Source organism: Dama dama, chromosome 13, assembly GCF_033118175.1.
Source record: "Dama dama isolate Ldn47 chromosome 13, ASM3311817v1, whole genome shotgun sequence".
In the NCBI taxonomy this organism is placed as follows: Eukaryota; Metazoa; Chordata; class Mammalia; order Artiodactyla; family Cervidae; genus Dama; species Dama dama.
In genome coordinates, this window is record NC_083693.1 from 17826825 (window position 1) to 17842968 (window position 16144).

Consider the following 16144-nt stretch of genomic DNA (forward strand, 5'->3'; position numbering starts at 1 on the left):
TTTTAAACTGTGTCATTTAAAGCAATTGCTGTTTCCATAACTTCTATTAAAGTTGTAGAATCAGCAAGTTTTAAGAGTGAGCAGGAATCTTACAGAGAATGTAGGCCAAATTTTCAGCTTACACCTTTGGGTTTTGGTATTCCCATTTTTAATCTGTAGGTTATATCCTAGACTGCAATGCCCTGCCTCGTCCTAAATTTTATAACCCACAACTTTACAAAATAAATGACAGCAACTTTAATGGTGATCTTATAAATTTTTCCTCGATATTTAGTGCATGAGACAAACTTCTCAATTTATGGCTGACTGCAAATGTGGATGCAGAAGAGACTCATTTAACATCACTTCACACATTATAAACACTTGGAGAGTAAATTATCTGGGTTATGTTTGCCACTTACCTAAGGTTTATAATTTTCCAGGACAGAGGGCCAAGGCAGTTTTCTGAGGTGACATATTGTTACATATTCCCTGTACAAACGCATGACTTCTGTCCATTTGCGTACATATGTAGAGAGAGGAGGCTAATGAGACCTACCTAGCAGGTCTGCCACCAGACCTACTAAATTAATCCTGGAAAGATTCTGGCCAAACAAACATGACAACTCAGGAAACTTTAAAGCAGCGGTCATTATCATTTGAGAAAAAATGGAGATAATGCTCTCTCAATGACCAATATAGCTTAAGCTTAATCTTTCACATCAACTCCTCTTTTTCCTGGAATGCTAAAAACTGATTACCCTTTGGGGAAACTGAGGCCACCAGAGAAACAGGCTCAGAATGCACCAGGGTTGTGTCTGGCCTGATGACAGCACACATCTACAGAACGATCTTAGCATTAACACTCTGTATCATGGTGTTGATTTCCCTTAAGTCTGTAACAACCTGAGTCATAGTCTTACAAAAACAAAACAAGACTAGTAACTCACAACATCAGTGGAATCATTTTATTAACAAAAGGAACCCATGGGGTTCAGACAAGAGTACAAAATACAATTTTTTTTTTCTTGTGGGTTAAATTGTTACATTTTTATAATAAAAATAAAAAGCTTTGATAGTTAACTTATCAAAAACATAACCCCTGCCTATTGAGTTTCTTATTGTGCAAAACAAAACATGAAAGTTCTGCCCATGGAAGAATTTTGTGAGCCAAAAGATGCACATTCGCAATTTCAAAAATTTTGCATCAAAAAGAAAATTCTAAGGCCACGGTTTCTTTGCAAATGAAACAAGAGGAGAATAAACAAGCAAATAGCAGCTAAATTTTTATCGTCATTCCCAAGTATTTTCTATTCCAATGTAGAATCTTCTCCATTCATCAAATAACTTCTTGATTATAAAAAGGTATACAGTTTCAACCTACTGCTTAAGGTCAGATATACCAATATCAATTCAATAAGGCAAATCATACCTTTTAGCTATTCTCGTAAGTGCTAGAAAATCAGCTGTTTTAATTTGATGGGTGCACTTTATGATTTCTTTAAAAAAGGTGGCAAGACAATCCAAGTGAAGACCCTAGTAAGCAGCTGCCTTTCTACCTTCAGTCAGATAATTAAAACTTTCTCTTCCTCTGTACAATTTTGTTGTTTCTTTCACTGTGTTTTGGTATCATGGAGATGGACAATGTCTTGATAAAACATGTAAACTGTAATTTAGAGGTCAAGAAATAGCTGGAGATGATCTTTTTTTAAAGTACAAATAAAACTGATGAGACAACGCATCAGACAACGTGTGTGTAAACTACTTACACACGAAAACAAAGCAAAATAAAAGATCACCAAAAAACCAAAGGAAGGAGTAACAATTCATGAAAATTTCAGTACTGCAATTATTGGGAGAACAGCTTGCACTGTGATTTTCAATAGGGGCTTACAACGGAAGAACGGCTTAAGATGCTTACGTGATTACAGAGAAGAGAGGTATGCCCAGAAGGATTAAAAGTGTACATTTACCTAATGTTTGTATAAAAATCCCTGATCAAATGTCCACCTAATTTTTACATACAAAATTTAACCTTAGGACTTTTCTAACTGAGTATACTGATTCAAAGAAAAGCTAATCGTTCAGTTGAGTGAAGTACAGTATTTGGCATGGGAAGCACCAGGGTTTCTAGATAAACCCTTAGGATGTAGAGAAAACCAAAGTACTGGGCTGGTCCAAAATGTCTATCATGGGGATCCCTACCTCCCTTCCACTCAGCATGCAGAAATACTCTTCAGCTCACGAAACCAACAGATTAAAGTAAAAACAAGTGAATGTTTGACTGACTAGGAGGTGAGAGAGGGACATAAAAACACTGCTCAGACTTCTAGCAGCAACACAATTTTGTTGGTCTGAATATCCTGAGGTTAAAGGATAATAAAATATTGCACCAAAATGATTAAAAAAAAAATCACAGTTTAAACAGAATTACTAAAGAAGTGGAATAACAATGGACAACACAGTGACTGCCATCATATCAGTACACTTATGTCTCTTGAGAGGAATTAACTTTATGACTTAAAAAAAATGGTATTTCTGCCTTCTTGATTTTACATTAACTTGAAATACCCTTTGGTATACACATACTAACCTTCATCTAATACTAACCTTCATCTAATGCTAACCTTACAAGTTTTGCCCTTAGTCCAGTTTCAGGTTTGGGGATAGGAGACTGCTTGCTATAGACAAATGAGCAGAAACTCCAGAGAAGACTTCTCAGGCCTGGAGCTTTAAACCGAATTGGATTCTGATAACACCGTTAGAGGTAGGTAAGAAAAGGCCTTTTTCCCCCCACTGTGCAGTTATCAATGCATCCTAAGGGAGCAAGCTTTTTTGTTTTTTTTAACCCTTTTAAAAATATGCTCCTAGGTAATTAAGACATGAGGAAAATCAAACATGTACCCTGCTAAAGTACTTAAAGGGGGTTAAGAAGTGGCAACTTCAACAAAATGTGTTCTCAAGTTGAAATTCACCTTTCCCCTTTCAACTGACAAGCCTTTCAAGGAATTCATTCTTGGTTTCATAATACTGTAAAGCCAATTTATAAACTACTTCTTAAGACTATCACTAAAAGAGTGAAAACTGTACTTCATTAGTACCTCCAAAGATCCTGACCTCAGAAAAGGATTCTTTTAAGGACCTTCAGTCCTATCGAGTATGGTAAGAAACCATGACGGCCCTGACACGCGAGGGTCTCGCTTCGTATTTAGAGTGGGCCCCCTTCCTGCTCACGCACATTCTTGTGCTGCTACATTCTCTAAAGTCAAGTTTCCTCCCAATACATCCACACTGCCTCAAAGCTTAAGATACAGCTGCTCCGCTTTGAGAAAACCTTCTAAAGACATGCTCACAGTGTTTCCACTCTTCACAAGCACCTTTCTTTCTCCTGGGTTGACACAGGCACCCCTCCAACTTACTCTATCACCATCTGGACTTTCAGTACATTCTGAGACTTTTCACATTACATCTTCATCCCATTGTTCAAAGGGGACACAAAACCACATCACAAACTTGCGCAACAATCCTGTTGGCCCACTGGAAAGTTCTTGTCGCATTTTTTAAATTTCTTCCACCTTCAGTCTTGACGTTATGTTCTTCCCAAGCTAATCTTCCCTCCCTATTCCCCCAAAAGGCAGGGGGAAAGAACCGGCATTCTAACTTGATGATGAACACAGTGATTCCTGAAACATGTTCAAAGAATGAAGGAAACAGGCTGGCTCTCTTCTACGTCACTAGGATGCGGATCAATCTGCAAGAATGAGCAGACCAAGGTTACTACTGTGATGTTCTTTAACACAACTAGAGAATCATTTCTAATTACATGATGATAGTTAAGCCAAGCTGCTGAAAGCTACTATTAAGAAGTCCCAAAGACTTCTAAATTCTAAGAATACTATTAAGTTCTCTATATTCCGGGTCCTTAAAGGCAATTCATGGTACTCTACATGCATGCTAGAGAGTACCAAGAAAATATTGCAAAATATGGTAAATGGACCAGTGATAATCTATCATCATCATCATCATACAAAATTGTCGTATGTGTCTTTTAATAACTGGGACTCAACAACAGACACAAGATTATTTACAAACAGAAAAACACAAACCTAGTTGTCTTTTAATGTGTTTACCTCTGAATAAAGTGGTGGAGGCTGAAATCGGAATTCCTGAATGCAGGCAAACATAGGACAGCATGACTCTCCCTCACAATTAGGGGGCTGAGGGTAAGGAGGAACATGTCTAGAGAATTCTTCCTCTGACACCACGTCTGCATAATTTGGTGGTGCTGAAAAACACCAAAAAACAAACAAAAAAAACAGTTGGATCTAAGAAATTCCCAGGCAGAAATTAATTACATTAATGTCTTCTGAACTCTGATAAAAATACGAAATTTAGTTTAATTTGAGAATAAAACAAATGGTATTCTTCCCTCTAATTGGGAAGCTTTTATGCCCATTACAACAAAAAATATTCAGTAGATTCTGCTTTTATTAAGTACTACTAACACCGATACTATTCTACTCTTTTGAGTTGTGTACGTTACAGTCTAGGTAAAGAAAAAAAAACAAATCATGAAATGTGACTACAAAAAATACCTACATAACAAACCATACTCTGATTATTTTTCATTATTTAATTATTATAAACAGGAGTCGGGAGATGTGGATGGTATTTCTGGACGTGCCATTGGGAATTCTGTGTCTTGGGCAGGCTAAACTCTTTAAGTCCCTGCCTAGAATAATGTTTGCTGATTTTTAGTAATAAAAAGAGTGAGGACAGTCATAGTGGCAGTGGTGAGTATCATCTGAGCACTTTCTATCTCATATGTGCTGCTCTTACGTACTCTGTATGTATGACTTCATTATGAAAGAACCTCAGAAGTACTCTGTATGTGTGACTTCAACATGAAAGAACCTCAAAACATCTTACCTTCGGGCTGTTCTGGCAGAGTCAGTGTCAACCAGCTCATATCCATAATGAACTGGCTGGCAACGCTGGAGTTTCTGCTGCCAAAACCATTGTATGGAACTGTGCCAATCACTAACGGCAGCTCGAGCATCAACTTTTTAGCACCAGGAATGTGAATATACACCTAATACGCCAAAAACCAAAACAACAAGAGAGAGAGAGGCACAAATGTAAGTGAGCCTCAGAGTGAGTAGCCCGGTTATTTTTTCATAAAAAAGCTCCTTTGTCTGCTACCATTCCCCACACAACCGCAAACTGTCCTGACAGAATAAAGTGCCCACACTGAATGAGGAGCCCACAAAATACAGAGCGCACTCTGTGCTGGAGAACCGTGACCTGGACACATGTCACCGTCACACAAAACCACAGGAAGCTGAGGACGCATCTTCACCGCAACGAGCAGCCCCGACAGCAGCTTCACTCTCCCATTTTAATTAAACCCCTCGGGGGCTAGTTTTTGATGGAAAAACAGAGGCGGATCCCCTGTGTCACAGTTTGCTGTGACCCCTCTCGGGGACACAGCGCCCGGTGTGGCTCCACACCACGTGCCTTACACCCCCCGAGCGCCGCACTCACGGCTAAGGAGTAGTCCACGCGGATGATGCAGCAGTCCAGGATGGACGGGGTCACGGGCGGGATCTTGAGGGTCTTCCCGTTCCAGGTGTCGGTGCTCCCGGAGGCGATGTGGTTCCCGCGCACGTTGGCCACCATGAGCCGCACGGTCTTTGTCTTCCCGCTGGCCAGGTATGTCTGAGTCTGGAAAATGGCAGCTTTGGGAACAATCAGACGCGAGGAACAATTCTCTATTTCTGCATAGATCGGAATAGCTTCTCCTAAAAAGAAAACAGAAACACCTTCAGAGACTCTTCAGGAGTTCTCACCGCAGTGGAACAGAGTTTCCTGACGGAAGCTGAAATGTAGCAATGTGACTTTAAGAAATTGAGAAGCCTCATGGAAAAATCTGAATCAGAGAAAAGAAAATTCACTGCAGCTTGTGCAGATAACGTTTTCTAATTATTGCATGATTCCCTTTTCTAATTTAGCAATATTAGGCTACCAGTTCTAAAGATCTATAAATGACCATGATCTATAAAAATTGAGAGAAGATATACAAATAAATGATTTAGTACTATCTTAAGTACCAAACTCATCAATGCTTAACAAAATCTGCAGAGAACAAGGTTTGCATTTTAGGAACTGATGTTAAGCAATGGATGGCGTAAACAAGTTTCACACCCACATTACACATCCACTGTCATACTATCCCACACCACCCCCGTCTCCAACAAGCCAGAACCCAGGGGCAGGGCCAAATCCACTGGATGGGAATGGGCCTTGCACAGGTGGTTGCTCTGGTATCAGTGTGACTGTCAGGAGTGTCAACGTTCTACGTTTCAGCCCTGCGTGGACAATTCCCAGCCTGGAGTCAGAACGCCTAACAGTATTTTCATACAGCAGTAGCTCTCTTCCAAGCAACACTGCTTGGAATATTCTTCTGCAACATTAAAATAAATGCTGGCATCTTCCCATTCTGGTGTTAGTCTTAGTTATGAACGTACCAGGACTGAAGTCAGAAATACTAGGATTGTTGGGATCCACTCATCTATTTACAAATATTTAAATATCAATGATTTATACTAGAATCAGAAAATTGTATTACTCATGTTTTAAAATAGTACATACTTCATTAATCACAAAACATACTATTAAAAATTACTTCCAACTAGCTAATTAATGAATCTTGCATTTGGAATTTTAGACAGTTTGCTTACCATTGCAGTATCCCTTTCTTTCAATTTTGGCACTCAGCGAGACTGGACCAGAAGTGAAAAACCAACAGCCAACCATTTTCTCTTGAGTTTTCAATACAGGGGTCTTTAAAAGTTCAAATAATAAAATTACTTAAATTGATCTAGAAAATTCATACAACTTATGCCATTTTTTAAAATAAAATAGTTGTAAAAAAAAAAAGTCTTCCAAAAAACAAATCAACCTTTTTTATCTTCCTGTGACATTTTATGCAACATACTGAAAGAAAGCATTAAAAATCACTCCATTTTCAGGAAAACTAAGTGATCTTTCAGATTTAAACTAGGACCTATTTTATTCTATATTTTCATTGCGTTTCTGGGAAATGATACATCATCCTTTAAAAAAGCAGTCAGAACCTAACTGTAGCAGTACCTATTAACATGATAGAACTACCTTTTCTAAAAAAAGACTTTAGGTAGATCAGGAGAAGAAGAAACGGCATACAGATCAATAATCAGAATGTTCTATTTGTCTTGGCGTTTAAAATGTTGAATAAGCAAACAGCCTTTTGTCCTTACTTCAAATGCATTATTAGGCAGAAATTTCGAGTGTTCTTAGAATGATTTGGGGCTTTTGTGTTATGACAGCGTAACACACCAATGTAATGGATCTAAAGGATTATTAAACTCACCACCCACTTTCTATTCTATTTCAGCAAAAGAAACAACACAAGGTTTAAAATACTCAAGTTTACAAGAGGCACAAGCCAAAATTCACTGTAAAACCCAAACTTGCAATATATAGCTTTTTAATTGTTGAAGGATAGTAAAGGATAATTAGCAGCTCTTTTTCCAAAAAAAAAAAAAAACCACTTTAAATTATTTGCCACAAAGGCTCCATAAATAAATTAGAATTAGTTAACCACCCAATTCTAAGTAGTTTTTAAAAGCACAAGGCAGTATTTGAAAATCATCAATTTTCAAAATAGGTGTTGAACAGGTGATAAGTCACAGATGGGTCAGGCTATTGCATGATTTTGGCTGAAAGGGATCATGCAGCTAGGGCTTATCTGTTACATTTTCATAATTTCATAACAGAGTAAATTCTATTTTATTTTGTGTGAAAAAAGAGTTAAGCAACTTCTCACTCCTGTTTTTTTCTTCCCCTGATCTTTAAAAACACTGGCTAGAAAGGGGAAACCTCCAGTACTAAAAATACATCTCTGCAACATCAGTATCATGATGGAAAGTTTAAATTATTAAGTAAAAAAAAATCATTCATTCATATTTAAATGAAGAACCATTAGGTCCTTACTAGCTATCATGAAAGTATAAGGTATAATTTTATATTATTTTGATAATATGGGTCTAGATAAAAGAATCTACCTCATTAGCTCCCATCTTGCCTATTCTGTTGTTACTTACAGCCTGATCTTTCTTATCAGCCTACAGTATTTCTGGTGATTATTAGAAGTTCAATGCTTTAATGCAGCCAAATCTGTCATAAGGAAATGAGAAGTGAAAGGAAGTCCAGAGCAGCTGCACATCCTCACTTAGCGTTAGAAAATGACATGCAAAATGCACGGAGACACAGCATAATGGCCTGAGCGTCAATAACAGGCTGAGCGTGATTAGTACTCTTCCGTAATTACTGTTCCTCACCCTGCTATTAGGGAAGAGTTGAGAATACCACAGCCCTGTGACTGTGGCTGCTCTGGGAAAAGTAACTACTCCGTGTGTGCGCATTATTATTATTAAGCCTTATTAATGCATTTCGAGCCCATGTAACTTTTTGGCAAAAGCAGCCCCGAATAACAGCGACACAATCAAGAGTATTACCGCACACAATTTGTAATTTGCCCGACTTAGAATCACATATTTGCAGTGAATGCATAAGGGTTATAAGATTACATCAAAAAGTGACAGGACAGGCGGCCACTAGACTTGCTAAATGCAAGGGATGATGGCTGAAAGCAAAGAGGAAGAGGGACAGGGGAAGGGAAGGGGGAAGAACGTACTAGTAATGCTGGTGTGTTGACATCGATGTGACTGACGACCTGGAGTTCCCGCTTAACGCTCTGATCAGGTGCCTGGGGTCGCTCCAAAACCGCTCTCACACAGTACTGAATGCTTCCATATTTCCCAGTGAAGGAGGTTACCAGAGGTCTGAAAGAAACCAAAGACGTGACTTTTAAAGTTTCTTTTTCAGTTCAAAACAGGGGAAAGCTCTTAAAGTGTTGTAGTGGTGGTTTTTAGTCGCTCAGCTGTGACTCTTTGTGACCCCATGGACTGTAACCTGCCAGGCTCCTCTATCCATGGGATTTTCTGGAGTGGGTTGCCATTTCCTTCCCTAGAGGATCTTCCCCACCCAGGGATCAAACCTGCATTTTCTGCTTGGCAGGAAGATTCTTTACCACTGATCCACGTGGGAAACCCCTTAAATTGTCAGTTTTGCTTAAAAAAAGAAAGGTGAAAGGGGTGGAGTCTATCGGGGTTACTTAGGATAAATAGTTACACCTGAGTGTTAGAAGGTACTCAGTACTCATACAATGTACAGACATATTCCAGGGAAAGAAAACCCCCAAAGCTACACAGTTTCACTTACTCAGATGGAAGCTGAAAACTAAATGGAAATTCATGTTTTCCAGGCTGTAGTAAGAGGATGCCTTCCCCTAAAAAAGACAATATATTTTTATTTAAGTTTCATTCTAGATCAAGAATTTTCAGTGAAAACCATAATTTTTTTTAAAGGGAGGTTTTTCTGGCTGTACCACTGAATATACTTCAAAAAGTACATTAACCTGAGATTTAGAGAATTACTGATAAATTTTGAATCAACTTTTACCAAATTCAATCAATTTCAAATCACATATATATGTGTATATAGTATACTATTAACCTGAGATACAAATATTACATAGGACCGAAAACTAATTTAGAAAAAAAATAGATCTACTTATTTTAGGTATACCACGAAAATCAGACAATATACTCTTTGGGCAGAGCTGGAAAAGGAGGTGAAAAATTTCCTTGGTGTGTTATGAATATTGGGTATAATACTTAATAGCTAATTCAACAGGGCCAGTTATTAGGCAGGAATCACTACTGATCAATAGAGAATGTTGCTTCACTTGGGATAGAAAGGTGCGGATGGCCAAGCGTGGCCACAAGTCCTTCCTCCTGCTCTGGGGTCAGCCGGCCCCACTGCAGTCAAACAGAAGCTTATCCCTGACCGTGAGAAAGCTGGGAGGCAGGCTGTGGGTGGGCCAAGCAAGGCCAGAAGCATTGCCGGAGCGCCAGCTGAGTGCACAGACTCCCGGTCAGCTTCAAAGCCAACGCCAGGGACGTCAGTGTTGGCTGGGTGGCCCCCCAGAGACCTGTACACGTTCTCTTCCTTCTGCGTGCACAGATCCAAGCACAGAACTAAATCCCCTCAGGGGTGGGGTGACTGAGCGCTTTCTCTGAGATCTGCCTGGTCAGCTGATACTAAAATGGAGATTTCTATTGTAGCCATTCATAAAAGAAATTTTAAAGGCAAGAAATCACTAGTGAAATGGGATAATTTTTCACTTAGTTAATAGGTCTTAGAACTTAAAAGTCTAAGCCCTTCATCAATTCAGTTAATATTTCAACCCTGTACTTTTCAAAGTTAAAAGTGTTAAGTCACTTGGTCATGTCTGACTCTTTGCCACCCTATGGACTGTGGCCTGCCAGGCTCTTCTGTTCATGGGATTCTCCAGGCAGGGGATCAAGCCTGGGACTCCTGCACTGAAGGCAGATTCTTCACCATCCGAGCCACCAGAGGCCCTTCTCCCTTCCGACCTTGTACTTTTAGAAAAAGGGAATGCATCATTGGCTCATTAAATCTCCTAAATCTATCTCCGATTTTCAATGTGTGATATATTAGGGGGAAAAAAATCCTAACAGCATTTGCCGCTTACGGTCATTCAAACAGAAATACTCAACAGGTGGTTAACTTGGAGGCAGAGTGGTAAGCCACAGGGACAAGTTAAATGACATGCTAAATGACAGTGACAGAGTTGGTCCCAGGGCTCAGGTGTGTCCGGGGCCACCCCACAAGCCCCAGCACCGGAAGGCGGGAAAGCCGCTCCACTCTCTATCAAGCACTAGGCTCGAGGAATCCCGATACTCCTGAGAGCTGGGCTAAAGTTCCAATTTGTAGTCATCAGATAACTGAAGATGACAAAGTACTTAAAGTGTTTAAAGATGTGGATTTCATTACGTCCAAAATTTTCAGTGATTGTCAGGTACAAAGCTGATACAAAGCTAAGTAACTTCAACCTCCAAATAGACCTTGGGAGGAAAGATGGCTAAGACACTTGTATGCAAGTAATGACCCTAGGATGCCGAGTCTATTGGTGGTGGTTGGGGGTGGGGTGGGGCTAGCATCTTTTTAGAACCATCTCAGCAGTTGATGTAAGGGGCTGGCATGGAGACAAGGGTTAGGTGAAGGGAAGGGCATGGCAGGCAAGTGTGAAGAACAGAGTTGTGCAGGACATTGGAAGAGGATGAGAGAGAGAGAAAGTTCTCCCTTCAGAGAAAAAACAAATAGGAACCAGAATATTTAAAATGACTTTGAACTACATCAAAACATAAAGAGGGAAAAAAAAAAAATGTTCAGAAAGTTGGGTAGCTCAGCTGGTAAAGAATCTGCCTGCAATGCAGGAGACCCTGGTTCAATTCCTGGGTTGGGAAGTTCCACTGGAGAAGGGATAGGCTACCCACTCCAGTATTCTGGGGCTTCCCTGGTGCCTCAGACGGTAAACAATCTGCCCACATTGCGGAAGACCTGGGTTCAATCCCTGGGTTGGGAAGATTCCCCTGGAGGAGGGCATGGCAACCCATTCCAGTATTCTTTCCTGGAGAATCTCCAAAGGACAGAGGAGCCTGGCAGGACACACTCCATGTGTCCATGGGGTCACAAAGAGTTGGACACGACTGAGTGACTAAGCGCACAGCACAGCACTGGAATAAAATCTTTGCTTGCTTTCTTCTTTATTAATTTTTAATTAAGAAGGTCTATAAACTGAATCATGTGTCCATTTCTGCTCTCAAGGTTTATTATCTTTGCCTTATGCAATGAGACCTACAATGTCACAAGATGCTTCCTTCACTCATGGTTCCTCAGCCCAAGCTCATAATTCAGGGCACTGGGGAGTCCTGGGAGCTACCAGACCAACACAGAGGCAGAGCCTGGAGCTCAAAGGCTGAGGAATATACACAAGGTCATCCTCCTGGTGTGCTGCCAACACTTGAAACCAGCTCTCTGATGTGTCTTGTTTTTCTACCACTATTACTGATAAAAATATGAAGAAAATCAACCACCAAGATAGAAAGTAGGTAGATTAACAAGGCTAACAAATTATCCAGTAGATTTTTTGAAAACACATCCCATAGCCTAGATTTCTAAAAATCTCTTCATGTGACTGAAATTCAGCTAGATTTTGAAATTAAACAAACCTAAAAATCTATAGCTATATAATGTTGCTAACTTCTCCCAGGCTATAGATATTAGGAGTTTTTTTTTTTTTTCTCCATGAAGTCAACTAAAATAGACTTATGATTTCACTTTTCGCCAGTGTTTGTAATGGTATGTTCTAAAACAAGCTAAGATTTTTCAGGTTGTCTAGAATGAACCATTCTATTTCATCAGAATGACAAAAAATCTGACTTGTGAATCAGAACACTATTTGATAGTCCAAATATTTTTTTACCAAAGTGTTTTTCCCACTGCAAATCTAACTTCTATTAATCTTACATCTATTTACTCAGTAGTTATGGGCACAGAGATAGAGGCAGTTTAAAGTCCTGGACAAAAACTCAGTAGTTATGGACACAGAAAGTCTAGAGTCCTGGACAAAAACCAATTACTTCCCTCTTCCATTGTCCTTGACTCCAGTCAGCCATCTTGAAAATCTGTGTTGTCTGTTACCTTTGGGGGAGGCCTGTGTGGGTTGATTGTGGAAACCATACTGATGAAAGGGCATAAAGCAAGAAAGAACTGTCACCTAACATACTGCGTTTATTAATCTCAGAGAGGACTTTGGTTCACATGTGCTTTCCTCACTGAAGTTTTTGGAATTAGTTGATTCTCACAAACCTTGAGGATTTAGCTGTTAACAGTCTACTGTTCCACAGCAGGACAAGGAAAAACTGCATTTACTATTGAGTTTTGTATAATACATAGCAAAGGGTAAACAGTGATACACTGCATTTTACTCTTCAAGGGCGGAGAGTCTATATCACTGCTTCATTTTCCAGATAAACGCTGAAGCTGATGAGGCAGAAAGGTAAAAGAGTTTAAAGGAGCTCCTCAACTAAAAGAAGACCAAGACTCACTGTCCCTGGTATTTTAAGGGAATCTATTTTTGCACCGAACATTGATGGAATCCGCGCTGTGAATTTCCAGAAGTACATGGGTACTTCTGGAAAATCCTACACTATTAACGACTTCACCAGCAGGGTCATCATTCCTCCACAAACTCTCTCAGTGGCCAGATCCCGTTGTCATTCAAGGTTTATAGAGGGTGCAAGGAAGGAAGAAGATGCAAAGAGAACAAAAAGAAGCGAAGGATAAAGACAAAGGTAGAACTCTTAAACCCGCTCCCCAAAAGGGGGGAAATCCAAGGATGACGGATCAAGTCAAAAAGCACTTCCTTTGAACTCCTTATGCTCAGGGAACGACTTCCCTCCTCCTAAGAGTTGAGCTTTTTGCTAACTCATCATGAAGCAAAAAGGATGCGAGTTGTGGGGGTTGATGGCGGGGCAGGGGGAACGCAGGTGAAGGAAAGGCCCGTAAAACACCGGGCACATCAGGACAGACTCTGGTTCTGCCCTCCATTCCTTAGGCCACAACGAACAGGACCTAGAGCCCCAGATCCTTGGTTCCCATGGCAACGGCTCACTCCCGCAGCCTGCCTAGACGGTCCTGGGACCCCGATGCAGCTCAGCGCCCAGCGAGGCAGGTGCGGGGCGCCAGGTGGAGAGCGACACCGTCTCCCCGGGGTTGGGAGGTGGGGGTGCGCAGGCATTGTTGCCCGCCCGTCACAACCCCAACGGGATGCTGGGCCACCCCGCGAGCGGACGCCACCCCCGGAAACCTCCCCTCCGGCCCCCTGGCCGGCGGGAGTCCCCCGGAGCGCTCCTTCCCCGTCCCCCTCGGCCCCTCTCCCAGGCCGGATTCGGCGCTCACCGGCCGGGGGTTCGCGCAGGCTGAGGCGCACGTTGAGGTACTCCACCTCCGAGGCGGCCGCCGGGGCAGCGGCACCGGCGCTCGGGCCCCAGGCGGCGGTCGCGCGGCCCTGGGCCTCCAGACGCAGCGCGCGCAGGGCCACCGGCTCAGCCGCCTCCAGCAGCACGTGTCCAGCCACGGTCTCGCCGCTCGAGTAGCAGCCCTTGCGCTCGTCTTCGAACACCAGACCCAGGCTCTTCACGCGGCCCTCGAAGCCCGCCGCCGCCGCCGCGGACCCCGCCTCGCCGCCCATCCTGCCGGGCGACGCGGCCGCGCCGAGGCGGTCGGCAGCGGCCCGGAGCCGGGGTCGCGAGCCGAGCGGCGCCGCTGTCACGGGCGCCAGGCGCACGCCGAGGGCCCCCGCGGCCACCCTGCGCTGCCCGGTGGAGCCACGGCGCGCCGTAGGGCCTGTCGCTTTAACAAACCCAGCTGGCGAAGGCGAGGGGCCGGGACAGCCCACCCCCGGCGCGCGCCCATAGGCCGGCTGGGAGCCCCGCGACGTGCCGATTGGTTGTAAAGGGCTACTGAGTCATTTCATTGGCGCCCCTGCGCACGGGCTGGCGCAGGCCGGCAGTGCGTGATCAAGGGGTGGTGACCAATCAGGGTACGCAAGGGTGCACGTGCACAGGCCGCTTATTGGCTGGGGCAAGGCACGGTCCTGGAGCCCTGACCAATAGAGAGGCGTTGCGCCCATGTGGACAGCAAGTGGGAAACAATATTTGTTAGGGAGGGGGCGGAAACAGGAATCTCCGGCTTTCGGCGAGTCAGCCGTTCCCATGGTTACAGGTGGAGGCGGGGTTTCTAGTAGCCCGGGCTTACACGAGGATTCACTCTGGGACGTGAGGTGGTGGCTGCAAAGGGCTTGTGGTTCTGGTTACATCTGTATTACTTAAGAGGTTGTACGTGTCCTGGAAAAACGAACTCAACAGTATATCTTTGTGAGATCTGGGAGCCGGCCGCCTCGGAATTTAGGTTTCCGAGCCCCAGCCTCTCCCGCGTTTCAGGATTGCCCGCCTAAGATAAAGCTGCAGACAGGGAGACTGAAAACTGCGGTTCTCAACCTGAAAGGACCCTCAGGAGTTCAGCTGCCCACCTCCTCTTTCAGCCTCTTTAAACAGAATGCTTGGAATGGTCGTTCTTCCAGCTGTGAATAAGGTCATCAACCAGGCTGTTTGTAAACAACGTCTGCCACCCAAGTTTCTGCCCAACCCTAAAGGCGTTGCTGACCTCCGTGTCGTAATTCACGAAAATTTCCAGTTGCCTTGATGACTTGTTCTCCTTGTCCGCAGCTCCTGTCGCCTCTCCTTAGTTTCGTTTTCTTCTTTCATCCTTCATTCCTTCTCAATTCTAATTTTATTATTATTGTTGTTATCTAACGTCTCTGCCACTATCTGGCCATCATTTTCTAAGCCTTATAAATTATTCCCTTATAAAAAATGCCAACGTTGTGAGCGATCACGGAATGACCAATCATATATTGAGATTTAAAAATCTTCCCCGATATCGGTGTTTCTTTTGTTTTTTAAAATAATCCCAAACTAAAGGTTGATTTTCTGCTCTAAATTTAGCGTGTTAACATGGAACTTTAATAAGGTCTTACAAGGTTTACAACTTTTATCTCTTCCTAAAGAAATGAAAAAGGCCCCCAATCCATCTCTGCATAAATTCCTGAAATAACTGCTCTTTTTTTTCCAGTTTATCTAGATTTGCCCCCAGCATGCTCTTACTCTACCACTTTTCTTTATATCCTAACCTAACCTTGTATACGCAGGCTTCCCTGGTACCTCAGCTGGTAAAGAATCTCCCTGCCATGCAGAAGACCCCAGTTTCATCTCTGTGTGTTTAGACCAACACAATCATTAATATGGCTGGTTTTAGGGTTTTAGGTGTATTATTTTATTATTTGCTTAGTTTGTGCCTGTGGTGGGTGTTTCTCTATTACACTTTTCCTGTCTTTTCAAATATTCCTATATCTTTTAGTAATCTATTTAAATGTATCCACTGATTTTGAACTATATCTCTTTGTAGTGTTTTTGTTTTTTTTAGTAGTTGCTCCAGGGGTCAGTAACCCTTTGATGCCATAGTTGGCATGTATATTACATCCACATATATTGACAACTCCATCAGACAGTGTTTACATTTTTGCTTCAGGTAATAACATGTATTTTAAAGAATCTAAGAGAAAAATTGTCTA

General features: G+C 42.3%; 1 protein-coding gene across 1 annotated transcript; it reads right to left on the reverse strand.

Annotated features, from left to right (window-relative positions):
• Positions 1-932: 932 nt before the first annotated feature.
• Positions 933-14203, reverse strand: ARRDC4 (arrestin domain containing 4). The gene is made up of 8 exons (XM_061158612.1): positions 13912-14203; positions 9304-9370; positions 8717-8864; positions 6720-6822; positions 5524-5780; positions 4909-5071; positions 4110-4264; positions 933-3730 (listed from the first exon to the last, which is right to left on the reverse strand). Exons 1-8 carry the CDS (start codon positions 14201-14203, stop codon positions 3674-3676), a joined length of 1242 nt encoding a protein of 413 aa, XP_061014595.1. The 3' UTR covers positions 933-3673.
• Between the last annotated feature and the right edge of the window lie 1941 nt (positions 14204-16144).

Excerpts from the sequence above, each read along its gene's own strand:
- ARRDC4 (XM_061158612.1), bottom strand. The coding sequence starts at position 14,203 with ATGGGCGGCGAGGCGGGGTCCGCGGCGGCGGCGGCGGGCTTCGAGGGC. Across the intron at positions 5,781-6,719 it reads AAGAAAGGGATACTGCAATG|GAGAAGCTATTCCGATCTAT; the intron begins GTAAGCAAACTG and ends TTTTCTTTTTAG. Across the intron at positions 4,265-4,908 it reads TCTGCCAGAACAGCCCGAAG|CACCACCAAATTATGCAGAC; the intron begins GTAAGATGTTTT and ends GGTGTTTTTCAG.